General features: G+C 41.8%; 1 protein-coding gene across 3 annotated transcripts in view; it reads right to left on the bottom strand.

The window, feature by feature from the left end:
• Positions 1 to 27,707, bottom strand: part of CDYL2 (chromodomain Y like 2) — a 150,855-nt gene that overhangs the window by 78,651 nt on the left and 44,497 nt on the right. The window contains exons 2-3 of one of the 3 annotated variants that reach the window (XM_017888222.1): positions 27,311 to 27,317; positions 10,978 to 11,574 (exon numbers count right to left, since the gene is read on the bottom strand). In XM_017888222.1, coding sequence (XP_017743711.1) covers positions 10,978 to 11,416 — 439 coding nt within the window. In that variant the 5' untranslated portion in view covers positions 11,417 to 11,574; positions 27,311 to 27,317. Of the gene's footprint in view, positions 1 to 10,977; positions 11,575 to 11,675; positions 11,714 to 27,310; positions 27,318 to 27,707 lie in introns of those variants that run through there. The other 2 variants (XM_017888221.1, XM_017888220.1) reach the window with 2 other exon arrangements.

The raw sequence follows: 27,707 nt of genomic DNA, 5'->3' as shown, positions 1-27,707 counted from the left end.
AAAGAAGTTTAGACCTAACCTAAATGTCCAACGACAAGAGACTGGCTACATAAGTCAAATATTGCACAGGTTAGGTATCCCTTATCCAAAACGTGTGGGATCAGAAGTGTTTTGGATTTCTGATTTTTTCAGATTTTGGAATATTTGTATTATACTTACCAGTTAAGCATTCCTAATCTGATCACTGAATGCTCCAATGAGCATTTCCTTTAAGCATGATTTTGATATTCAGAAAGTTCTGGATTTTGGAGCATTTCAGATTTTGGACTTGGGGATATTCAACCTGTATATCCTTCTGAAAACATATAAATGGCACTACTAAAATTCCAATATGAAGGGTTGCCCAATATGGAAATAGATGGTAACAAACATATGTTACATTGAGAAGAAAAATCAAAATGCAAGTGAGTTCATACAAAATGTTCTACACACAGAGAGAGACACACACATACACGGAGATGAGTAGAACAGGCTTTTCCCTGTGTGTGATTAAGATCTAATGATAAAGTCAGATATCACAGGATAAGGTGATGTAAGAAAGCCATTTTAAAATGCCCAGGAAAAGAAAGTAAGTAAGAAAGGAAAGAAAGAAGGAAAGAAGGAAAGAAGCAAAGGAAAGGAAAAGGAAAAGGAAAAAGGAAAAAGGAAAGGATAAGGATAAGGAAAAGGAAAGGAAAAGAAAGGAAAGGAAGGGAAAGGGAAAGGAAAGGAAAAGGAAAAGGAAAGGAAGAAAGAGGATCACAATTCTGGCTCTACCTTGTTACTATCTGGAGGCTGCAGGCCAGTTGCCCAACTAACTTCATAAAGCCTCCATATCTTTATGTGTAAACTAGGGATAAAAAGACAACCTACTTCATAGAATTGTCAGGATTAACAGAGCTGCTAAATGTAACATCCTTAGCCCACCAACACCTGACTCATAGCAAAGCCTTAATAAATATCTGCTGTTGGTGCCAATGCTGTTATTGTCATTATTAACAGCAGCTCATTGGGCACTAGGAAGGCTCACGTTGGCTTGTATAAAACACTGTCATGAAGTAAGTGTATAGAAATGCATCCTAGGATTAGGTTAAGTGTTTTGTGTCTTGTAGGAGCGCTTGCCTCCCATCTCTAAAATCAACAAGGGAGGTTGGGTGTGGTGGCTCACGCCTGTAATCCCAGCACTTTGGGAGGCTGAGGTGGGTGGATCACTTGGAGGTCAGGAGTTCAAGATCAGCCTGGCCAACACGGTGAAACCCCGTTTCTACTAAAAGTACAAAAAAAATTAGCTGGGCATGGTGGCATGCACCTGTAATCCCAGCTATTCAGGAGGCTGAGCCAGGAGAATCGTTTGGACCCGGGAGATGGAGGTTGCATTGAGCCAAGATCATGCCATTGCACTCCAGCCTAGGTGACAGAGCAAGACTCTGTCTCAAAAATAAATAATCTTAAAAAAATCAACAAGGGAATTTAAGTCAACTTCAACACTTGCCAGTTATATCGAAGTCCACACCAAGTAGATTATTTTGTTTAAACAAAATAATTATTTCGCTTGAATGAAATAATCTACTTAATGTGGCTTTTGCTATTTCTTCTAGCATTGAAATAAACTTTGACAACTAAGGTAGTTTCCTTTATAATTCATAGATGTGCATGTGGGCTTAAATGAAATAATTTTAATAATCTAGATGACAAAATTAACATTTCCTTGTTACCAGCTGGTATCTTGCCCATTCAAGAACACAAACCAGTTTGCATACCCTTTCTTCCCCTCAAATTCTCCTGAATGCCTGTGGTGGGATGAATAGCAAATTCTTAAAGATATCATATCCTAATCCCTGGGACCTGAGAATGTGGTGCCTGACATGGCAAAATGGACTTTGTGAATGTGATAAAGTTACGGATTTTGAGATGGGAGATTATCCTGGATTGTCTTCGTTGGGTCAGTGTAATCACAGGGGTCCTTGGAAGAGGGAGGCAGGGGGCTTGGAGTCAAGAGAAGGAGATGTGAGGATGGATGCAAAGGTTAGAGAAATGAGGGACCATGAGCCAAGGAGTACGTGCAGCCTCTGGAAGCTGGAAAAGGCAAGGAAATGGATTCTCCCACAGGGCCTCCAGAAGGAGCACAGTCCTGGCAATGCACTTTAGATTTCTGACTCCAGAACTGTAAGGGAAGAGGTGGTGTTGCTTTAAGCCACCAAGTTGGTAGGAATTTGTTACAGCAGCCATAGGGAACTAATACAGTGTCCCTTGGTTCACTAAGAGCACTTTCATTTCCCAGATGGGAGCCTGGGCTCACAAGTGGGTACTGTGGTTCCATCCCAGCTCCACCTTCTGTGACACTTGGACCAACTCAAGCAATGCACGTGTCTTCTTTAAGCATCAATTTTCCACTGTAGAAATGGGGGCTGTCGAGGAAATTCAACGCACAGCTTCTTGGAGAGCATTTAGAAGGCTCCCTTGCACATGGCAAGCAGTAGGGAAATGGTAGCTGTTATTCTGCATCCTACTTAGCTAGCTTCTTTTCTTCTCCTTTTTTAAAAAAAACAAAAACAGCTTTACTGAGATTTATTTTACATACTATAAAACTCACCCATATAAAGTGCACAATTCAGTGACTTTTAGTGTGACTTGCAGAGTTGTGCAACTGTCCCCATAATCTAATTCCAGAATATTTTCGTTGCCCCAAATGAAATGCCGTACCCATTAGCGGTCACCCCCCACTCCCTCCTCCCCTCAGCTCCTGGCAACCACTCAGCTACTTTCTGTCTCTACAGATTCACGTATTCTGGACATTTGATACAAATGGAATCATATCATATGTGGTTTTGAGGTTCATCCACGTTGCCGCGTGTGTCCACTCTTGATTGCTCTTTTTGACTGAATAACATCCATCGTATGGAAAGACTGTATTTTGTTTATCCACTCATCAGTTGGTGAAGATCTTTGTCCTTTTGTTGCCATTTCTTCTAGCATTGAAATAAACTTTGACAACTGAGGGAGTTCCCTTTACAATGCATAGATGTGCAGGTGTGTGTGTATATACGATGTGTGCATGAGTGTGTGATGTGAATATGTGCATGTACATGTACATGCATGCATGTGTGTCTTTTAATCGAAGGTCCTAAGGAAAATCACCAGGACCAGAGGCCCCACCTCCCTGGAATGCCAAGTCAGCATCTCTGATACTACTGAAGATGCCTTGAAGGCAGGCCCAGGGGTGTTGGCCAGAACAATGCCCTTGGCACCTGGGAAAGGTCTGTTGGCTTCAACCTGAATCCTTAAAGTACCTTTCTTCATTTATAAAACTGGTCACAGACCTGCAACAGCTTCAGCATCACCAGACCCAACATCACACCCTAATTCCTTCCCTCAGTGCTGTGTCTTACACTTGCTGAGCCTCAGTTTCCCCATCTATAAACAAGGTTAATCCCACGTAACCTTGTTATGTTGCTATGTCATTAAACTGCTATATCAGAGAACCACTGAGGAAATTAAATCACATTTAGCAGATCAAATACAAAGAGCTAGGCTTTGCCCGCAGTAGGAACTCAAGAAATGTTAGCTACCATTGCTACCATCACCACCACCACCACCGCTGCCACCATTATCATCATCATTCATGAAGACTGGCTGCTTCGTGTGAGTAGTCAGGGTGGAGGAGGGCCCTGGGGTCCACCTCAATGGGGGGAGACTGGCTTTCCGCCAACATTAGTAGGTGAATTTTTATTATTGTTTTGGAACCTTTACAGACACTGTACCCGTTTACTGCTTGCTCCTGGCGGGGGATTGCTTCCACTCCCCCACTGCAGCCTTCTTGGAAGTCCCCTGATGGAGAGCCATGAGCAAACACTGCCTAAGACTTTCCTAAGGACATCAAGGGAGGAAAACGACAGCTGAGCAGATAGGAAAAGCAATTAGTTGGTTTCTAAAACTTGACAGTGGTCAAGACTCCATCATCTTCTTCTGGGCACCAAAATCAAATACAGAATTCAGGAGCCAAGCGGGGAGAATCGATTCTCCCCTTGGATCTGCCATGGGTCAAGTTGCTCCTGGTTAAAGAGTCAGATTTCCCATCACAGTCTGGCACTTTCTGCATGCACGGGGCAGTGGCCAAGTTGGACAAGGTCTTAACACCACCACGTCAAAGGGTTTTAAGTTAGTTCATTAGCACAAGTTCCTTACTTGACACACTGTGAAAGACAAAAGATTAAAAAATCCTCAAGTTTTTGTTGTTCCTGATTTGGGAAAAATCATCTGCTTGTAAAAATCACAAAGGTTAGTGAAAGTGTACTGGCCTTGGGGTGGGTACTTTAAGTGTGTCAGGAAGAACAGCTGGGCTCAGGGAAGTGGATACAGGGATACCTGTGCTGACAAAAGGCTGCCCCGGGAGCACCCTTCCTGACCTCTCAGTGATTCACCAGATAGTGTGGGGCCAATGCCGATGACACTCAGAGCCTTCCTGAGCCAGTTCCCCTGGGCCTCTTCTGAGACAAGCTCGGCACCTAGAGAAGCAGTGGTGATTCTAAAGGTAATGAACTGGGGTCATTACCTTTAGTTCAGGGCAAGGAGTGAGATGTTTCTCAAACAGTCATAATTTTGAGGAACTATCAAGGGAACTGTAATAAACCCAGAAGGTTATTCAGGACTTTCGCTACTGCATTCTGAAGTGAGATTGACTTATAATTTGCCTTTCTCCTCCTCTCTTTGTCTGATTTGGAAATCCAGGTCATACTGACCTCATCACAGGAGCTGGGAGTATTTTCTCTTTTTCCTGTTCTCCGTAACCATTTGGATAAGGGAGGGGTTATCTGCTCTAGAATATGTGGTCAGATGATCTATTCTAGAATGTTTAGATTTGCCTGCAAAACCCTCTGGGCCTTGTGTTCCTCCTTTCTTACTTCTTCTGAGGACTTTTTAACAATCAATTCAATTTCTTTTCTTTTCTTTTTTTTTTTGATACAGAGTCTCGCTCTGTCGCCCAGGCTGGAGTGCAGTGGCGCAATCACAGCTCACTGCAGCCTCGACCTCCTGGGCACAAGTGATCCTCCCACCTCAGCTCCCTAGGTAGCTGGGACTATAGGCATGCACCATCACACCTGGCTAATTTTTGTATTTTTTTTGGAGAGACAGGGTTTTGTCATGTTGCCCAGGCTAGTCTTGAACTCCTGGGCTCAAGCTATCCACCTGCTCACCCTCCCAAAGTGCTGGGATTACAGGCATGAACCACCGCTCCTGGCCCAATTTCTTTAATAGTTATTTCTCTCTTCAGGCTTTCTAGCCCTCCTTTAGGCTGTTTTGTTGAGTTGTACTTCTCTATGGAAGTGATTATTTTATCTAGGTTTTCAAATTGAGTGGCATGGAGTTAGTCACAGCATTTCAGCCTCAGAAGGACCACACCCATCTGTCAATAAATAAGGAGGGTGTCGGCCGCACAGTGGCTCACGCCTGTAATCCCAGCACGAGGCAAGAGGCGCGGGCAGATCACAAGGTCAGGAGATCGAGACCATCCTGGCCAAGCATGGGTGAAACCCTGTCTCTACCTAAAAAACAAAAAATTAGCTGGGCATGGGGGCAGGTGCGCTGTAATCCAGCTACTCAGGAGGCTGAAGCAGGAGAATGGCTGAACCCAGGAGGCAGACTTGCAGTGAGGCCGAGATCACACACTGGCACTCCAGCCTGGGTGACAGAGCCAAGACTCCGTCTCATATAAATAAATAAATAAATAAAATTAAATAAACAAAGAGGGTATCAAAGAAGTATATCCTGTGCCACCAAGCAGTGCCACCAAGCACTCCTGACCCTCCCCCAGTCACAATATGTTTTTGTCAGCAATCAGGGTTTAGGAAAATTTTACTGCCTGGAATCCAGCTGGGCCATGGTATGGTATAGAGGCCAGTTCTATAGTTAAGTTTGTAGTCAAATTGCCTGAGTTTCTCTCCTAATCCCAACCTGGGCTCTTGTAACCTCGGTCTCCACCTCTATAAAACAGGTAGAACAACCACCTCTCAGGACGGCGGCCATGAGGATCACACAAATTACTCTGGAAACTCCAAGGCCTCATCTCAGGGAAGTACTTACACTCTAAAACTTTCAACCTTACGGCTTTTCATTTCACAAACTTTCCATTTACAAAGTCTTATGAATGCCAACTCCAGGTGCAGAGCATAAGCACTTCAAGTTACCTCAGTATCACCACCTGGCAGATATAACACCATCTGCATTTTCATCCCCACCATCTTAGGGCTTATTAGTCTAGAGCAGTAGTTCTGAAACTGGGCTCACTGGACCAACAGCAGCGTCTAGGAACTTCTGCTGGAGGTGCAGATTCTCAGGCTTCACGCTACACCTACTAAATCAGAATGCTGAAGGTAGACTGAACAGTCTGCGTTTCAACATGCCCTCCAGGGGACTCTGATGCTGGATCCAAGTTTGGGAGCCCCTAGATTCTCAAAAGCCATAGGGCACTTCCCATGCTTGCACTTATTTCCCAAGTGCTTTTAAAACACGGTTCTCTATTATGCTCAATAAAGGGAAAAATTATAATCATATTGAAAAAGTGAGTAGGAAGAGATAAACAAACGTTCTAGAAGTGAAAGCTGAGACCATTTTAAAAGATCAATGGAGAGAAAATGGCAAATGTTGCGTGTGTTGTGTGGGATGACTCGTTCAATGGTAGAGATAATTCTGCAAACACTGAATCATGCAATGTGTGAGATGCAACGTCTGTGCAGCAGACAACAGTCATCAAGACACAAGGAAAAGGATCTCAAACATCCTTTGAGAAATGTGGACATGGGGCCACAAGCCTGGCATCAATAGTGATGCTCAGCACCTTCCTGGTAATTTGGAGAACGCTGCAAGTCTTTATGCTATTCTAGGGCTCAAAGAGAAACGATGGCTCCTAGTTAGAGACGTTTCACAGGTTAAAGGCTCATGTGAATCCGTAAAACACCGATGCTTTGGCCTGTTTAGACAAGAGCGCTAAGCAGTTCACCACGCCAGAACCACAGCAAGGGTTAGCAAACCCACCAGCTTTTCTGTACCGATGAAACCGGTGTAGTTTTCGAAAAAAAGAGAGAGAGAGATGCCTAGTAGAAAGTGCAAGCAAGGCAGAGACGCTATGTCAGGTTTTAAAACTTTGAAGGACCAGATCACATTTCTTCTCACAAGCTTCACATCCAGGGAGGAAAGATGGATTTACCAACAAACGGATCTATGAACCATCTCTTACAACCAAACTCATCTGCTGGAGCTCCTGTATACACTTGTGACTTCTACAATTCAGCATGAATGTGCAAAATCCACCCCCAACCCCCCTGAGATCCTGATTCACTCAACTGGGATAGAGCCCATTTTAACAAGCTCCCCAAGGGATACTGAGGCAGATGGGCCCCGGACCACAAAGCCAGTACTCATTGCCAAAGAATCAGAATCAAGAGCAGTGTAGAACGGCTGCACACGCCCCACAAACACTGCTGGGGAAAAAACGCAGTCTGAAACCAAAACGCCACCCGCCAGAGCCCCAATTTAGCATTTGTTCCACAGCAGATCAGAGAAGTCAGCAGTAAATGAGTAACATGTTACATAAGTTGCTGTTCTGTATGCAGAACCTTAACTCACCAAAGAGAAGTTAAAACCATATAAAAAGCACCAGCCCACCCCCAAAACAAATGCTGTGCAACTGTAGCCAGGATCCCCCATCCCCTTCTGCTGGGCTAAGATGAGCCCTCCTTTGTGCTGCAAACCCCCAGGGCTCACCCTTGAGCCCCTGGAGACTGGATCCTTCAGTCCAGATCAGGGAAGGTGAGGTTAGGGAAGAGGGTAGAAGGAGGACATTCAGGGCTACGTGGGCATGAACACTGGCTTCAGTAAAGCTTCCCTCTGGCTGAAAACACACATGGAAACAAGTTTTGCTGGACTACACCTCTGGCCTGTTGCTGAAAAGTTCTGTGGAACCACAGCATCCCCTCTCTCCTGAGTCTTGTTCAAGAACCTCAAACCACTCTCTTCAACATTCTCCTTCTCTCTCAGGCAAGTATTCTCAGTCTTTTGTCTTCCCAGTTCCCCAAACCTGGCTAACAAGTTAGTTCTGATTAGAATGTGAAAGGCTAATGGCTGGGACAATTATCATACCAGTGATCACAGAAGATGTCACTGTGGGTATGGTGAAGCCAAGCACATGTATGTAACATGTGTTACTCCTTCCATGGAGCCAGCCTCAGGCACCTTCTCAACATGGGGCCAGAGGCCAGCATTCCAACTTCCTGGCAAGTTTCAGAGGGAAGCTGTAACTTTCAGAGGGAAAAGTACATACCTATCTCTGCATTACTCTACTTCGAGCACCCAGCATGCTGAATAACTCTTAGGAAGTAATCAAAAAATCAGTATTGAGTTGAATTAAATTGACACCTGATGTGAAACTTCAAGAACCCACCCCCCACAAATTTGGCCACAAAGCTCGTCTTAAAATGCAGTAGAGTCACCCAGGAAGCTTGTTATAAGTCCATCTCCTGGGCTCCACCCCAGACTAAGGAAATCAGACTCCATGGGATCTGCATCTGTCACCAGTTGCCAGGTAATCTAATACATGCAGAATCTGAGAGCCAGTGCCTTAACCTTACAGCAGGATCTCATGGGCACCAACGCTATGGGATGTGATTAAGCAAAAGAGTCCTTTTGAAACAGACAAAACAGAATAAAATAGAGGCCGGCATAGTTCAAGTAGGAGTAGAGGACGTACAACATCAGGCAAACATGAGGAAGATAAGAGATCAGAGACAAGAAAGGTCTAGAATAGCATTTTGGAGCTAACAGGACTAGCAACGGATCTCAATAGGTTGGCCCTCCCGTTTCCCCTGCTTGTGGGGTACCATGCCTTATCACCAGATCATGGACCAGGGGGCATCAGCAAAGCCGAAGGGTGAAGAGCACAGAGCTGGCAGATCTGCCTCACTGCAGAAGGCTGCACAGCACAAGAGGCACACCCTCATGTAGACCTTTGCGAGTCCGGCTTTTCTCCTCCACACTGCAGACTGTCAGCTACAGTCAGCAAATCTTCCTCCCTCATGCTTTACTCTTGGGTTGCCCCATATGAGCAGGGCAGGGGGCTGCTAACAGCTGGAATGCAGGGAACCCTGCCAGAGCCTTGCCCCTGCACCCAAGGGGCCACAAAAGCTCGCCTTGCCACCCTTCCTGAGACAGGGAACTCCGCCACCGCCAGCAGCCGTCACAGCAACATCAAACACGGGTGTTTATGCCAAGCCCCATTTACACGAGCCCACTTCTTCTCGAGAGATGGATTTCTAAAACAAACAGCTTTTACATATGTTCACAGGCACACTCACGTCAGCATCAGGGATCCCCAGACGGAAACATGAGTCAGTCTGGGGCAAAGATGCTAAGTAAATCCTGTTTGGGTGAAATTCCTCTCTCTGGAGAAACAGGCGCCTCAACGTGGATTGCTCAGATTTCTCAGCAAGAGTCCCTAAAGACAGCAAACTCTCGCAGGGGAGCCAGTTCTGCACATTCTGGACTCTAAATCTACCACCGTCACACTGAAGTGCGCTGGCCTCATCACCCCAACCTTCCGTGAGCCTTTCTAACCATTCCCCCTGCACCCCAGCATCCCTGTCCCCACGTGCACCCTGGTTTCATCAGGGAATCTGATGGCCCTGCCCTGTTGGGCAATGGTTGCCCACACCCCTGTAAGATTTCTGGACATTCCAAGGCTTGGGTCTTTGGCAGCCAAAGAGACAAATGCCAACAGGTAGACACACAGGTATCTGAGAAGTGAAGGATTGCACATAAGTGGCAAAGGCAGCTAACCTGAAAGACTGATGCCATGAAGGACTTAGGTAAGGAGCAATGTGACTACACAGGAAATCTCAGGTTTGGGAGCATGAACTACATGGGTCATTACCTCCTGTTTCCTTAATTTTGCCTATAGAGACTTTGGAAAAAGGAGGAATTCCATAACCTAACACAACACACGCAGGCTGTGTTACAGTAAGAGGGTGCAAACTGAAAGAATTAGTGCAGGATGAGGTCAAGACAGCATTTAGGACCCACTATAGTCTGAAGGTTATGTTCCCCCAAATTTCATATGAAGAAACCGAACACGAAACGCAATCACAACATTAAGAGGTGGGGCCTATAGGAGGTAATTAACTCATAAGAGCTCCGTTCTTGTGGACGGGATTAGTGCCCTTATAAAAGAGGCTGACAGGTGCTGCCTTGCCCCTTCTATCATGTGAGAACACAGAAGGTACCAGGTAAGAGGAACAGGCCCTCGCCTGATGCAGCATCTGCTGGCGCCTTCATCATGGACTTCTAGCCTCCAGAATTGTGAGAAACTGGATTTCTAATTTTCATAAATGACCCACTCTAAGGTGTTTTGTGACAGCAGCCTGAACAGACTAAGACAGGACCTAACATAGGCCAATCATCCAACCTAGAGACAGCAGAAGGGCAAGAGACTCCAGCACAGGCGCTGGCGTGGTGAACTCCAAGTCCACACCGCATGTGAGAAGACGGCGTGGACCCCAACCCAGACCCCACCTTTCTGGACTACACTGCTGGGGGCATGAGGAGGCTGCAAGCAAGGGCTCTGCACCGTGACCTGGGAGGCACTGGCCCGCTAAGGACACACGTCTTGGGTCCTGGGGGTGAGGACTTGAGCTGCCCTCAGAGAGGTGGATCTAGAGGGGTTACTATGGCCTTGGGTGTCTTGAAGTACAGTCTGGAACTTTGGACCCATTCCAGATCTTGGCTGGAGCATCAGAGGCTTAGCCTCCCCACATGCATGAGGGTCTGTAATCAACACGGGCCTATGACCGATTCTACAAAGTTCTAGGTGAGATAGATGAAGGGGGAATCACCGGTGAGCTAAGAGGTGGGGATGGAGGTGGGGGGTCTTATGTATGTCCCTAGGCTGCAGGCAGAGCTCCCCTTTTGCCATGGCCAGAGCCAAACCCAAGAGAAAGAAAAGCTACAAACCGAGCCCGTTCTCCACCAGCGTGGCGTGGTTCACGTCGCAATCGCCCACATCTTGCTCTCCAACGTGATCATTCAAATCCAAGCCAGGCTGATGGGACCCGTTTCCAAAGTGCCTCTCATCCTTCTCAGAGCTGGCGTCCCCATTTTCCATCCCGTTCTGAGCCTTTTTCAGGGGCATTATTTGCAAACCACTGGGGGTAGTCCTGTAAGACACTGTCTTGGCAGCCCTGTCGCCTCCTGCAGGGGGCTTGCCTGAATACCCCTTTTTTGGCTTGGCCAGAGGAGGGTTAATTCGCTTCCGTTTATGGGAGGTCCCCTTGCTCTTTCCAGGATCCGAAGGTCTGTGGGAGAGTTTCTCAACAGACGGGCCTCGACCGTCACGAAGGAGCTTGGAGGTGCTGGACTGCTTCCCTGACTTGATCCTCTTGTCCTTGGACATGTGCAGCCCATTGAATTCATCAATAAACTCCTCACAGTGCAAGAGGTGGTGCTCCGGCTCCCACGTGTCCTCTGTGCTCCCGTAGCCTTTCCATCGGATAAGATACTCCCATTTTCCTTTCTTGTTCTTCCTCTTGTCTACAATCCTTTCAACCTGCGATACAAGACGAGAGGGTCAGAAAACAGAGAGAGAGAGAGAGGAATAAAGTCAGTTCTAGGCAACAAGAACAGCATAAAGCCTTTGGGATAGAGGCATCTACCCTAGCCAGAGTGTGAGCCACGAGCTGTTCAATGCCAGAAGCCAACACTGGCAGAAGGGTTCAAGAAGGCTGGTTTATTTTATGACATCACTGTATGGAACCCAAGGCACATGCAGTCATTTCCTATGACCACTCTAGATGCCACGCCCAGCTGGTGGTAGCCACATGTCCATCCAGGCTTACTTTTATTTGAAATTGCATTGCAAGTTTTCACAAAAGATCTTTATTTTTTTCATCGCACCAAAGTAGACGCAGGCTATTAAAGACCAATTTGGTGTGAGTTCTTCATCCTTATTTATAATAGGTAACATTTATTGAGCAATTATATGGGAGGTACTATGCCAATTTATCCTCAATTATAATAATACCGATGATCAGTAACATTCATTGGGTGCTTAGGAGGCAGACACTACACTAAATGCTGGGCATAGACTCTCCCATCTCTTTTTCTCCTAGACAACAACTCAATGAGGTATTTTTCCATCCTCAATTTATAGAGAAATGAGGGCTCAGGGAGACCAAGTAACTTAACCAAGTTCCAGAATGGTAAGGGCAGAACTAGAGTTTGAACCACTCTCACTTCTTACTCACTAGGCCATACTAACTCTCTTAACTGCAAAAATCTTCTATAGTGACCAAAAAGGACTTGAATTGAAAATGTCCAGTTCTCCCCACACAGCTCCCCCAGCTGCAACACAGAGGCGCAGCTAGGAGGCAAAGAGATAGGTAACATTTATTGAGTACCTACTATGCACCTCATGTGTCCCCATGGGTATACACCACTATTATTTTTCCATTTGATAGATGAAGATATTGTGTATAAGGCAACTCACCTACCGTGCACAGCTTAGAGGCGATACTGGTGGGATTTGAACCATCATGTGTCAGGCTCCAAAGCCATGAGCTACTGTCTACATGTCTTCAAAGGCAAGAAAACCTCCCCTGTCTTTATGTAATCCCATGAAAAAATACACTTGGAAAATGCCAGTCCTGATGCTAATAACTGTTGTATTTAAGTGAAGGTTATGTGAGGGTTCATTTAGTATTCTTTCAACTTTGCTGTAGATTTGAAACTTTTTCAATTAAAAGAAGGTAGAAAATTCCCAATGTTATACACCCCAAACGCTAAATTTCAATGAAAAAGTAAGCAGTTATATTAAAAAATTTATTCTACTTCAATGTCAATATAATATGCTTTTCTAGAATGGAATTTTGACCCAATAAAATTAAGTCAAGTGAGGAATAAGCCTCTAAAACTTACAAAAAGAAAAATAAAACAGGTGAGCAAAGGTGAGTACAGTCATAGTTGATAATTGTTGAAGATGGGTAATGAATACACGGGGTAATTTATACGGCTGTTTATGTTTACGTGTTTGAATTTTAATATGTTTGGAATTTTAATCCTAAAAGAAAAAAATTTTGAAAAGTGGGATCGTCTCATCAATGGCTTTTGTACAACAGAGACTATGCAAAATAATTAAACCACTTTCTTTGCTTTGCACTTAATAAATATGCAAATAACTAGACCATACTGCCTCTTTATAATACTGCCTCTTCATAGAGAATTTAAATTGCTTCCTTAATTGATTTATCTCCATCCAAATCGGCTATCAACATTTGTTTCCTTATTAAATGTCCTGTGAACATGTCTTTTAGATTTAGTAGATAATTTTTAGATATAATATATAAACTCTGTAACATTTTTTAAAAAGTAAAATCATGCTTAACTAATCCAATATCCAACCTTCGGGTTAAGGAATGGGGTTACCGAGTATTCCTTTGTAATAATGCTTCAGAATGCCAAGGATTTCTGGAAGAGTCTGCAGCTTTGCTCATTTTGTGAACACTGTAGGGAGAAACTCTCTACAGGTATACTGAGGGAGGAAAGAGAGTAAGCAACCTGACACTGCCTGAAACAGCAGCATTTGTGAGGACACCAACCTAGGAACAGCAGCAGCGCCCAGATATTTCCTGGGCGCTAAGGGATGTGGTGTATTCTCATGGAGGCCTCCAGCTCTAGAAAATATATGCTCACTTCCCGGGATGGAGAAATTTCTTCCCCAGGATGAAGTGGAGGACCATGTTAGACAAATAGTCAATACAATGGATGAGTGCGTGGGTGGACACATGGATGGGTGGGTGGATGGATTGATAAATGGATAAATGGATAGATGAAAGGTGGGATGTATGGGTGACTAGATGTATAAATAAAAGAATGGATGGATGGATGGATGGACAGATGTGGGATGGATGAAAAGATGAGGTCGGAGGTGGGTTCATAAATGGATGGGTAGATGAATAGATAACACTTATCAAAATGGCATTAGTAAAATATTTAAGAGCAGGGCTTTGTAACAAAATGATCTGTTTTAAATCCCCTGCTGTGCCTTTTATCATGTGTTCTTGGGCAAGTTCCTAAACTTCTTTGGGCCTCAGATGACTCATAAAGCAAGGCAGAAGTAACAGTGCCTATCTCTTGGGGTTGTTGTGGGAAATACACAACTATGTATGTTTGCATTCCACAGTAATCTTACATAGCTTCCTGTGACCACAAACCTTGGTGGTGTCTAAAGACAGAATATTCCTCCACCTTTCAGAATATGACCCCTTAAAACAGTCAACTCCTCCCTGGGAAGAAGAGTGAGTAGACCTACTTAGATAAGTGCGTCCATGTATAGAAGGTGGCTATGCATAGTTGGGCTGCATGAAAAGCTGAGGGTTACCAAGAGTGCAGGGTCTAGATGGCTATTTGGGGCCACATTGGAGGTGGAGCTTAGTTTGTTCCCTCCAAATCACTGGAGGTTTCAATCACAGAGTCATAGGTAGCTTTACAGCAGACATCAAGGCTAGTTCTTCTACCTCTGGTTCCATCCACAAAGCTACTGGGTGGCTTGTCAACAATTTCTACTTAACCCAATAGCAGTGATGAGCAGTATTAACAGGACCATCTCTAATAGCCTGGTATGTGGAGGAAGACATTTGGCTCTGTCACTTTCTATCCGTATGACCTTGGGCATGTCACCCAACCTCTCTGGCCTTGGTATCCCATCTGTAAAATACATAATAATAAAGAAAAACTGAAAGAATTAAGATACAAGATCACTACAAGATGAACGGATGACTCTGATACATATGAACTTCAGTTGACAAAACTGCTTTTATATACATTGTTTCACCCCCAATTTAAAAAAGCAAACAAACACAAGGTTTTTGCAGGTTCAGAAAACACTGCTTTTCCTGAAACACTGGAATACCCATAAAAACTCAGGGGAAAGCTGGCTCCCAAATAGCCCACATACTTTGATCTCCGGCATCTCTTGGGACCTAATCTTCTATACATCTCTGTGTAGGCTTCTGACTCTCTTTTCCTCTTCTCAGGAGCACCTCAAACAGAATCTGAATTCTAATTTGTTTTGTTGACAAGAAAAGCCCAAGTCATTTAGGACTTGACCTTGCATATGACTGCAACATTCTCTCTCTGGGAAATCCTTTCTTCTTAAGCTCCCCCAAAACCTCCTCCACTGTCTCATAACTCCTCACACCAAAAAACAAACAAACAAACAAAAAAAACAAAACAAAACAAAAAAACAACCAGAGAGCTCGCCCCCCTGGTCCTGGCAGCTCTGTCTCCTGATGCTCTACCCCCACTCTACCGGGGCAGGCCACTTGCTTCACCTGAAGCTCAGTCCTTCCAAATGGAAACAATAATTAATTCTCTTCCCTTTATTTGCACATATGAATGAATGAATGAATGAATGAATGAATGAATGATATTAGAAAATCCTGTGTACACACCCCCACCAGCTTCTTTTCTCAAAAATAAGCAATCTGAGACGCTGAACTATTCCTCAGAGTTCAATCAAACAATTCATTAACATTTACTCTCCGTGATCCCTGCTAAAGTGAGACTCTGCTCTATTGCAGGTGGGGGGCAGGGAAATGCTGATGCAATTATTACCGGTGCTAGGATGCCACCTGGATGGCTGTCTCAGTAGGATTAATAATGATAACAGTCATCTTGACTGGCATATGTATAGTTCCAGGAACTGTGTAAATCACTTTCAGGTGTTAGATTTCATCTTATGCCCAGCCTTCCAGCTGGATATCATTCTCCTCATTTGACAGGGAGGAAACTGAGGCTCAGAGAAGGCAGGTAACTTTCCCTTGATCACACAGTCCGTAGCTGGTTAACCAAGATTTGAACCCAAGTTCATCTGACTCCAACAGCCTCAGTTCCTAGTCACATCTTGCCAGTGAGAAGCTATTACAACAGGGCAGGGCCAAGCAAAGCATCAACCGCTGGAACAGCAACAAGAGGAATGGATACTGAGGAAGGAAATGGCTTCACAGAAGTAATGCATGCAATAACTCTTCAAGGATCACTGATACATGAGGCACCAGTGTGCAACAAGAAACCTCTCAGACCGCCATCATGGCTCACAGGCTAGTGGGAAACACAGAAGGAGCACAACATAATACGTAGTAACAAATTACAAAAAGTACTCTGGGCCAGGCTCGGTGACTCACACATGTAATCCCAGCACTTTGGGAGACTGAGGTGGGCGGATCACCTGAGGTCAGGAGTTTGAGACCAGCCTGGCCAACATGGTGAAACCCCATCTCTACTAATAATACAAAAATTAGCTAGGCGTGGTGGCATATGCCTGTAATCCCAGCTACTCCAGAGGCTGAGACAGGAGAATCCCTTGAACCCAGGAGGCAGAGATTACAGTGAGCTGAGATGGCACCACTGCACTCCAGCCTAGGAGACAGAGCGAGACTCTGTCTCAAAAAAAAAAGGACTCATACGACTCGTACTCTGATGGCAAAGAGGAAGGTGCTGTGAGAAACAATGGCAGCGGGAATGGAGCTATTTCTAACAGAACATCACGAAGGCTCCTCCAAGAAAGGACAATTTAAACTGAGAGCAAACTCAGCCTGTAGAGATGAGAAGGACTGGAGCAGTGAGGGGCCTTCCAAGCAAGGGAGAACACCCCCTCCTCCTCAGCCTTTCCACTAGCAGGCTGATAACATACCACCACCACCACCTAACACTGATTCAGCACGACTAAGGGCCAGCCATTGCTGTACTTGATCCCTATACATTAACTCTCCAAAATAACCCAGCAAGGTAGGTAATTTTATCTTCTTATTTTTTATATAGAGGACAAAAGAGGCACCCAGAAGTTATGGACTTCAGTAAGCACAGGACAGCTAAGACTCCGTCCAATACATCTTGGCTCCAAATCCCATGCTCTTGGCGACCACATTACCCATACCTCTCATTGTGCAGTGGGCCCAACCTGACCAAGGCTGGCAGCATATCTGCAGCTTCAGGCTCTTCCCCTCAATTCCTGCCAATTTCCTTGAAGTCCTGAAGCATCTTTCCATTACTTCTGATTAGCCTCCTGCACTGGCCTCTCCTAGAGCCCCTACCATGCCAGCCACAGGGCCTCTTCTCCCTCTGCTTCAATTCTTCATTGGTCCAAATGTAAACAGACTCATCACCAGTCATATTCCCCACCCCAGATTCCCACCAAACCAGCACAATATATACAATTGCAATCGCTCTGGAACCCAGGATTACAATCAAAGATTTTGCAGACTGCTGAAGGGATATCTTTCCAACAGATGGCACTGGATTGAGAAATTTTGGGTTTACTAGTACATGTCTTGGTCTCTGGGAGCAAAAAGCAAGGCCAAGAAAAAAGAACAGAGAAAGAAGACATCCATGCCTACAGCCTCTGTCCATCCATACACCAGAGCGGCCATCCCCAGCCAGAAACAGCTCATTCCCTAACTCTGTACCTCAAACCCCATATCCCTGAGGACCTTTCTTTCTGCAACCTTTCAACATGCTGGGACAACTCCCTTGGGGGCACAAAGGCACAGGCACCCCATGGTTACAACTTGGGGTATGAAGTCCTCGAGAAGGATAAAGAGAGCAAGTTCTGAGAACAACTTGGCGTGCGCTGTTCAAAGTCCAGAAGACTTAGATTGCTTCAGATAATCGAGCCACAAAATAAGGTGGTAAAAACAGGAGGATTTTCCCCTCAAGCACAGCAAAACTATACAAGGGAAATGGCTGCCAGACCAAGAAGTTTGGCTCAGAGCCACGTAAACCAAACTAGATTTTGGGCAAGCGTCTTACTGGGGGACTCTGTGGCATCCTTGTGGTGAGAGAGACCAACAGGAATTTTCACGTCCACTCTGCTGGAAAACACTACGCTTAGAGAGACCTCACACAAACAAAATTAGTAATAGCAGCATCATCACACAACATGGTCATAAAAATTTTTTAAACGTAAGAACATGATCATAACTAAAACATTCTCAGTACAGTCACACCAGTGAAGAGTACTACTGTATATTTTTGAATAGTATTTGTGGTGTGTCTTCCAATACTACAGAAAATATGACCTTTGTTTTTAAAAGAGAGAGAAGAAGAGATACATGATGAAATGAAATCAACAGGTTGAGAAGGAAGCTGAAATGAAAAAACAATTCATTTACATAAGAAAGGATGTAAAGGAATCAAAGAGAAAATGCAAGCAAGGGAACAAAATTCCCACTGGAACCAGGAAAGGACAGAACCAACATGCAGGAAACCACACCAGCGACGTAGACAACATACTCGAAAAGCTGTCCAAGAGAGCAGGAGAAAAGGACACAGAGATTTTAAAGAAAGCACCAAGGAAAATGAGAATAGATACCTAGGACAGTTAATAGAGATCCACCCAATCTAAGTCCAACAAAGAGAAAAAAAATCAAAACAGGACAGAAATACTAATCAAGTCATAATAGAAGAAATCTATGTCCTAAGTCTGCAGGTCAAAAGAAGATTTCAGTGATGGGGGAAGGGGAGTTTGAGAATAAATCACCTTTATTTCTACCCTCGCAAAGCTTCTTCATTTCAAAAAATTGAATTATCTGCCTCATCCCCAGCCCTCCCCATCCAAAATCAGGCCAACTTCAGAATGTTAAGTTCCAGAACACCTGTTGAAGCAATAAATATTCTGAACTCAAGAATTATATAGCCCAAGTGGTACTTCAGATGAGAAGGACGGAGGAAGATATCTCATGTCTTAGGGAACAAAATATGAATTGTCCATTTAAAACATGACTCAAACAAGTACTTCAGAGAACAATTTTAAACCTAAACTTTTAACGTGAAACTGGAGAAGGTGTAGTAAGAATACATACTAGGATTAATGTTATACAATGATACCAAATAAATATCTGAAGTTGAGGCTTAAGTAATCATTGTAATTATGACAAATTGAAAGCAAATATTAAATGATTTTCAAAGGATTACTTGCATATATAATGTGAAAATAGAAAGCAAAACTATAATAATGTGATTTTTTAAATGCCAAGTTAAGATAATGAGTGTAGGAAATGATCAAACATGAAGAAGAGTGAAAACTTAACTGAATGATGTTTGCCTTTATCACTAGAGTAACATGTTTGTGTATATTGACAAAACAATTACTTTCAAGACAGAACACACGCCCATAAAATGACATGATCAATGTTCGTAGCACTTTTACTCATAATAGACAAAACCCAGAGAAATGTAAGTATTTTAACAGAATAAATAGCCCATAGCATATCTGTGCAGAGAAGTACTACTCAATAATAAAAAGGAATGATACACAGAGCAATTTGGAAGAAACTCACAGGCATTATGCTGAATGCAGGGGCCAGACTCAGAAGAATACATACCAGGCAAACTCATCTACGGTGATCGAAGCCAGATCAGAGGCTGCTGCGTGTGGGGGTGGATGGTGGGATGGGGGTGAGAGTGATTGCAAAGGCCATAAGGAAACTTTCTGGGGAAATGGAAATGTTCTATAATTGGATTTGGGTGGTGATGTATACATCTGTGAAAAGTCACTTTTACACTGAAAATGTGTGTTATTATATATAAGTTTTGCCTCAATAAAGGTGTTTGAAAGACACACACAAAACACATAGAAATAAAAAGAGGAAATATACATTTCAAATCAAATGAAAAGATGCAAACAAGGTCTATATTGCAAAAGAAAGTTTTAAAAATGAAATTGTATTAAAGCATAAAAGCCAAAAAGCATTAAATAAGGCAGCAGAAATGAGGCCAAATATATTACTTACAAAAAAAAAAGTCCTGTATATGAATACTTACAGCGGCTTAATTCATCATTTCCAAAAACTAGAAACAACTATATTCTTCAACAAGGAAACAGATAAACAAACTGAAGTTCATCCATATAATAGAACACCACTCAGAAATCAAAAGGAACAAACTATTACTTGGCACAGCAACATAAATGAATCTAACATTCAGGTGCCAAGGACCAGAAGAGGAGGGGATGATCACAAATCGGCTACACAAGGGAATCTTTAGGTGATGAAACTGTTCTGTGTGGTCCTGTGGGGGTGGATTCAGGACTGTACATTTGTCAAAATCCACAGAGCTGTAGAACACAAACAAAGTGACCTTTTTTTTTTTTTTTTTTAAATCAACCAAGGTGTCAGGGACACCTAGGATGGAATGCATTCAGTCACAAATGAATCTCACTTTATTACAGATGCAAGATACAACCTAAATACAAGAGATAAGGAAAAGAAGCTGACCCACCTAACTCTAGAAAACTGTGTTTTAACTGGACAAAATAAAGACAAAGTATACAAATACTGTACTCTAGTTCAGCAGTCCCCAACCTTTTTGGCACCAAGGACCAGTTTCATGGAAGACAATTTTTCCATGACGGGCGGAATGGTTTTAGGATGAAACTGTCCCACCGCACATCATCAGGCATTAGTTATATTCTCATAAGAAACGCACAACCTAGATCTCTCGCATGCGCAGTTCACAATAGGGTTCGCACTCCTATGAGAATCTAATGCCGCCGCTGACCTGACAGAAGGCAGAGCTCAGGTGGTCATGCTCCCTTACCCACCACTCACCTCCTACTGTGTGGCCCAGCCGCTAACAGGCCACAGTCTGGTACCAGTCCATAACCAGGGGGTTGGGATACCCTGCTCTAGCTGATAAAATTGTTTTTCACAGAGGTACACAGAATTAAAAAATGACTTTACACATGCACTAGGTTTGAGTAAATATGTAAATAATTGACAGGAAAAGAAAGCTAGTTTTCTCACTGGCTGATATTTAAAAAAAGCTATAAATAAGCTAAAGGAGAAGATTAGAATAAACCCTGGAATACTGAATTGGAGCCAGATATAGCAGTACAAACTCATGTTTACTTTAATACATTTACACATATAAACATGGAAATATAATATATGTATACATGGGTTACAGCACACACATATTTCCTACATCTTCCCTCTGAGAGGGCCAAGAAGCAGTCACACCCCAGTATCAATGAGCACATCTGCAATATAGAACATGGTTTCTTAATATCACTCTCCAGTGAAAAAAACTAGGGCTCCCTAGGAAAATGCCTAATTCTAGGGCTGGGACAGAAAACATGTAAGATGACCCTAGAAGATCTTAAGAGTGCCAATAGGTAAGAAAGTGCTCCAAATAAATAAATAAACCCACAGTGATGGGGGTATATCAAAAGGGCCAAATGAAAGAGCTCCCGATGGCCAAAACTGGAACAATCTGAGTAACAAAACAAAATTAAGCAACATGCTCCTGATAATAAGAGTAACCCAAAGAATATATATCCCAGAGAATTATAACCTGAAGAATAAATATTCAAGAGTCCATCTGATATAAACAAGTGAATTAATCAGCAGTTAGCCAATTATGGCCTGCAGGCCAAATCTGGCCAGATTTTTCATTTTGGAAGTCAAGTTTTATTTGGACACACTCATGTCCATGCACCTACATAATATCTGTGGCTGCACTCACAATACAACAGTAGAAGTAAGTTGTTGTCACACAGAGTGTTCAGCTCACAAATATTTACTCTGGCCCCAAAAAAAGTTTGCCAACACTTGTCACTATAGAAAACCACAAAACCAAAGATAAATAATAAAAGAGAAAGAAACAAAGGCTATACAAAACAACCACAAAGCAAATGACAGGAGCAAGTCCTCACCTATCAATAATAACACTGAATGAAAATGGATTAAATTTCCCAGTTAAAAGATATGGAATGACTGAATGAACTCAAAAAACAATACCCAACCACATGCTGCCTATAAGAAATTCACTTCACCTGTAATGACACACACAGATTGAAAGTGAAAGGATGGAAAAAGACATACTACACAAACAGAAACCAAAAATGAGCAGAAGTGGTTATATTTATAGCAGATAAAATAGACCTTAAGTTTAAAACTGTAAAAGCAATAAAGAAGGTCATTATATAATGATAAAGGGATCAATTCAGCAAAAGGAAATTACAATTTTAAATAGGTACATACCTAACACAGGAGCACCCAGATATATAAAGCAAATATTATTAGATCTAAAAGGAGGGACAGACCTCAATACAATAATAGTTGAGATCTTCAACACACGACTCTCAACATTGGACAGATCATGTAGGCAGAAAATCAACAAACATCGGCTTTAACCTGCACTACAGACCAAATGAACCTACCAGACATTTACAGAACGTTTCAATCAACAGCTGCAGAATGCACATTTTTCTCATTAGCACATGAAGCATTCTCCAGGACAGACCATACATTATGCCATGAAAGAAATCTCTACAAATTTTTTTAAAATTGAAATCATATCACTTATCTTTTCAGACCACAATGAAATAAAACTAGAAATCAATAACACGAAAAACTTTGAAACTCCACAAATAAATCAAAACTAAGCGATGCGTTCCTTAAAGACCAATAGGTCAATGAAGAAACTAAGAAGGGAATTTAAAAATTTCTTGAAACAAATGAAAACAGAAACACAACATACCAAAACCTATGGGATACAGAAAAGCAGTACTAAGAGAGAAGTTAATAGCAATAAACATCTACATCAAAAAAGTAGAAAGATTTCAAATGACCTAACGATATATCTCAAGGAACTAGAAAAGCAAAAAGAAACCAAACTCAAAATTAATTAAAAAAAAAAAAAGAAAGAAATAATAAAGATGAGAGCAGAAATAGAAAAAATACAAAAGGTCAATAATGTAGTTTTTTAAAAACACAAAATCAACAAACCATTAGCTAGACTAAGTAAAAAATTGAGAAGACACAAATAAAATCAGAAATAAAAAAGAAGACATTATAATTGATATTATAGAAATACAAAAATTCTTAGAGACTATTACAAACAACTATATGCCAACAAATTGGAAAGTCTAGAAAAAGTGAATACATTCCTGGACACATACAACCTACCAAGATTAAACAGGAAATACAAAATAGAAATAGAAAACCTGAATAGACCAGTTAACAAATAACAAGATTGAAGAGTAATAAAAAAAAAGCCTCCCAACAAGAAAAGCCCAGAACAGGATGGCTTTACAGACGAAGTCTACCAAACTTTTAAAGAAGGACTCTAAAACTACTACTTCTCAAAATCTTCCAAAAATCTGAAGAGGAGGACCCAGGCATGGTGGTATGCACTTAGAGACCTAGCTCCTCTGGAGGCTGAAGTGAGAGAATCATTTGAGGCCAGGAGTTCAAGGCTGCAGGGCCCTGTGATTGCATCTGTGAATAGCCACTACACTCCTGCCTGAACAACACAGTGATATTTTGTTTCTAAAAGAATTAATAAGTAAAATAAAATGATAAACTGAAGGGGAGGGAATTATTCCAAACTCATTCTATCAGGCCAGTGTCATACTGACACCAAAAGCAAACAAGGACACAACAAGAAAAAGAAAACTACTGGCCAATATCCTTGATGAATATAGATGCAAAAATCCTCAACAAAGAATACAAGCAAACTAATCCAACAACACATCAAAAAGACAGTACACCATAATCAAATGGGATTTATCCCAGTGATTCACATATGGCTCAACATACATAAGTAAATAAATGTAATACATCACATTAAGAATGAAAGGCAAAAACCATAAAATCATCCCAATGGATACAGAGAAGGCATTTAATAAAATTCAACATCTTCTCATGATAAAAACTCTCAATAAATCAGGTATAGAAGGAACGTTCCTCAACATTATAAAGGCCATATCTGGCAAACCCACAGCCAATATCACACTGAATGAGGAAAAGTTGGAAGCTTTTCCTCTAAGAACTGGAACAAGACAAGGATGCACACTTTCACCACTCTTACTCAACACAGTATTGGAAGTCCTAGCCAGGGAAATTTCACAAGAGAAAGAAGTAAGTGGCATCCAAACTGGAAAGGAGGAAGTCAAATTATCCTTGATTGCAGACAACATGATCCTATATATATGTAAATCTAAAGACTCCACCAAAAACCTCTTAGAACTGATGATTCAGTAAAGTTGCAGGATACAAAACCAACGAAAAAGTCATGTTTCTATACAATAATAACAAACTACCTGAAAAAGAAATCCCATTTACAATAGCTACAAAAAAGTAAAATACCTAGGTATAAATTTAACCAAGGAGATGAAAGAGTTCTACAATGAAAACAATAAAACATTGGTGGAAAAAATTAAAGATGAGATTAAAAAAACGGAAATACATCTCATGTTCATGGATTGGAAGAATATTGTTAAAATGGCCATACTGGCCAAAATGATCTGCAAAGTCAATGCAATCTCCATCAAAATACCAATGACATTCTGCACAGAAATAGAAAAAAAAAAAATCCTAAAATTCATATGGAACCACAAAAGATCCCGAATAGTCAAAGTTATCCTGAGCGAAAGAAACAAAGCTAGAGGCATCACACTACCTGTTTTCAAAATATACTAAAAATCGACAGTAACCAAAACAGCATAGTACTGGCATAAAAAAAGACACATGATTTCATGGCTAAGACCTCGAAAGCACAGGCAACAAAAGCAAAAACAGACGGGATTATGTCAAACTAAAAAGTTTCTGCACATACTGCAAAGGAAACAATCAACAGATGAACAAATAACCTGCAGAATAGGACAAAATATTTGCAAACTATGCATCTGACAAGGGATTCATATCCAGAATATACAAGGAACTCAACACAAGAGTAAAAAACCAAACAGCTGAATTAAAAAATGAGCCAATGATCTGAAAAGACATTTCTCAAAAGAAAATATACAAATGGCCAATAAGCATATGTGATATGGTTTGGATCTGTGTCCCTGCCCAAATCTCATGTTGAATTATAATCCACAGTGTTAGAGGTGGGGCCTGGTGGGAGGTGACTGGATCATGGGGGCAGAGTTCTCATGAATAAACTGCCATCCTCCCTTGCTACTGCATAGTGAGTTCTCAAAAGATCCGATTGTTTCAAAGTGTGTAGCATCTCTCCTCCTCTCTCTTACTTCTGCTCCTGCCATGTAAGATGTGTCTGCTTCCCCTTCACTTTCTGCCATAATTGTAAGTTTCCTGAGGCCTCCTCCCAAGCAGAAGCCACTTTGCTTCCTGTACAGCCTGCAGAACCATGAACCAATTAAACCTTTCTGTAAGTTATGCAGTCTCAGGTGTTTCTTTATAGCAGTGTGAGAACAAACTAATAACAATAAGAAAAAAAGCTCAGCATCACTAATCATCAGGAAAATGCAAATCAAAACCATAATGAGATAACATCTCACCCCAGTTAGAATGGCTATTATCAAAAAGATAAAAACTAACAAATGCTGGCAAGGATGTGGAGAAAAGAGAACTTCATAAACTGTTGGTGTGTAAATTGGTAAAGACATTGTGGAAAATAGTATGGAGGTTCCTCAAAAAACTAAAAATTGAATATCATATGATTCAATAACCCACTACTGGGTATATATCCAAAGGAAAGAACAACAGTATGTCTAAGATATACCTGTACTCTCAGGTTCACTGCAGCACTATTCACAATAGCCAAGATATGGAACCAACCTAAGTGTCCATCAACAGATGAATGGACAAAGAAAATACAGTATACATATTTATATACAATGCAATACTATTTAGCCATAGAAAAAATGAGATCCTACCATCTGCGGCAATAAGCACCAGCCTGCTGGACACTGTGCTCAGTGAAATAAGCCAGGCATAGAAATATAAATACCACAAGTCCTCACTCATATGTGGAAGCTAAAAAAGTTGATCTCATAGAAGTAGAGAGTAGAATAGTCGTTACTAGGGGCTGTGAAGAATAGCACAAACAGAGGATAGGGAGAGGTAGTCAACAAATACAAAACCACAGCTAAACAGAAGGATTAAGTTCTCATGTTCTACAGCACTATAAGCTGAACATAGCTAACAAAATTTTATTGTATATTTTCAAATACTTAGAAAAGAGGATTTTTACTATTCCCAACACAAAGAAATGATAAATGTTTGAAGGGCTGCATATGCTAATTACCCTGATTTGATCATTACACATTATCTATATGTATTGAAATATCATACTATACCCCACAAATACATATAATTATTATGTGTCAAAAGGTTTTCTTTAAAAAGTTGAACTGTATATGGAAAAGCAAAAGAACTAGAATAACTAAAACCATTTTTAAAAAGAACAAAGTTGGAGAAGTTACAGTGCCTCTGCAAAATTCCAGATAAATTAGAAAGTTAAACAAAAACCTAAGAACATATCAAATACAAAAAAAAAAAAATGCATTTTAAGACTTACAATGGAGAAGGTCACCGAAACAAAATCTAATGCCCATAAAGAGGGACAAATTTCACTAAACTAAAATTAAAATTTTCATTTCATAAAAGACATCAAAATAAAATTAAATGACAAACAATAAACTGAGAAAATATTAACATTTGCAGCAAAAGAGTACCATCCATAATATATAAGGAACTTCAAAGTCAATTAAGAAAAGAAGTAAAACAGGCAAAGAAGCAGAGTAAGAAACAGAAATTCAAATAAATAAAATCGATATCAACATATTAAAAAGAGGGTCAAGCTCATCGCTAATCAGGGAAATGAAAATTAAAACAATGAGAAAGATCAGCAAAAATTTAAAAGGTTGCTAATATCCTATGTTGGCAAGGATGTGGGGATACGAATAGCTACATATGTTCTTAGCATATGTAAATGGATATACCCTTTAGGGAAGGTAATTTGACAGATATCTATGCAAATCAAAATGTACACCCTTCTCTCCTCCTTCCACACACAGTACACAGGGTCACATCATGCTTTCTCTCGACAGTAGTCAGTAAACAGAATAAATGTGTCACCTCTGAACAGAAAGGTTTAATTTCCTATTTTTTCTCTTTCCTGCCACAGCAACAGAGCAGGCCACCAGGTGCAACGCGGTGCAACTAAGAAACAGTGAAGCCTTCAGCAGCAGCCCAGGTCTCTGAGGGACTCGGTGGGCAGAACATCCCACCAAACACTGTGGGACAGGGAGCATGAGGGAGAAATAAACCCCTGCAGTGTTAAGCCACTGGGAAAAAATCTGCACAAACCCTTGAACCAGCCATTTGACTTTGAGTATCCATCCTCATATAACCAATTCTAAAGGGAAAAAAGCAATAAACAGGGACCCTGTCAAAGTAGAACAGTTACATCGATCCAGACAGAGCTCTATGTCTTAATGTACACTGCGATCCCATGTATGTCCAAATATGCAGATGCAAATATATAAAGGTCTGGAATAATTCACCGTCAATCTTCTATGGCTATTGCCTAATTATTAACAATGGTTTGCTCTAAGGCAGGGAGTGGAAGCAGGGGAAGAGGCCACAAAGAAAGTCTTTCATTTCCATCCCAATTCTTCTGTAAAGCATTTTTTCAATGAACATTATTTACACAGTATCTATACCATTTTTAAATCAATAAAAATATTTTTTGGCCGGGCGCGGTGGCTCAAGTCTGTAATCCCGGCACTTTGGGAGGCCGAGACGGGCAGATCACAAGGTCAGGAGATCGAGACCATCCTGGCTAACACGGTGAAACTCCGTCTCTACTAAAAAATACAAAAAACTAGTCGGGCGAGGTGGCGGGCGCCTGTAGTACCAGCTACTTGGGAGGTTGAGGCA

The sequence above is a fragment of the Rhinopithecus bieti genome, unplaced genomic scaffold, assembly GCF_001698545.2.
Source record: "Rhinopithecus bieti isolate Rb0 unplaced genomic scaffold, ASM169854v2 scaffold_17826, whole genome shotgun sequence".
Classification (NCBI taxonomy): domain Eukaryota; kingdom Metazoa; phylum Chordata; class Mammalia; order Primates; family Cercopithecidae; genus Rhinopithecus; species Rhinopithecus bieti.
This window is presented reverse-complemented; position numbering and strand designations above follow the sequence as displayed.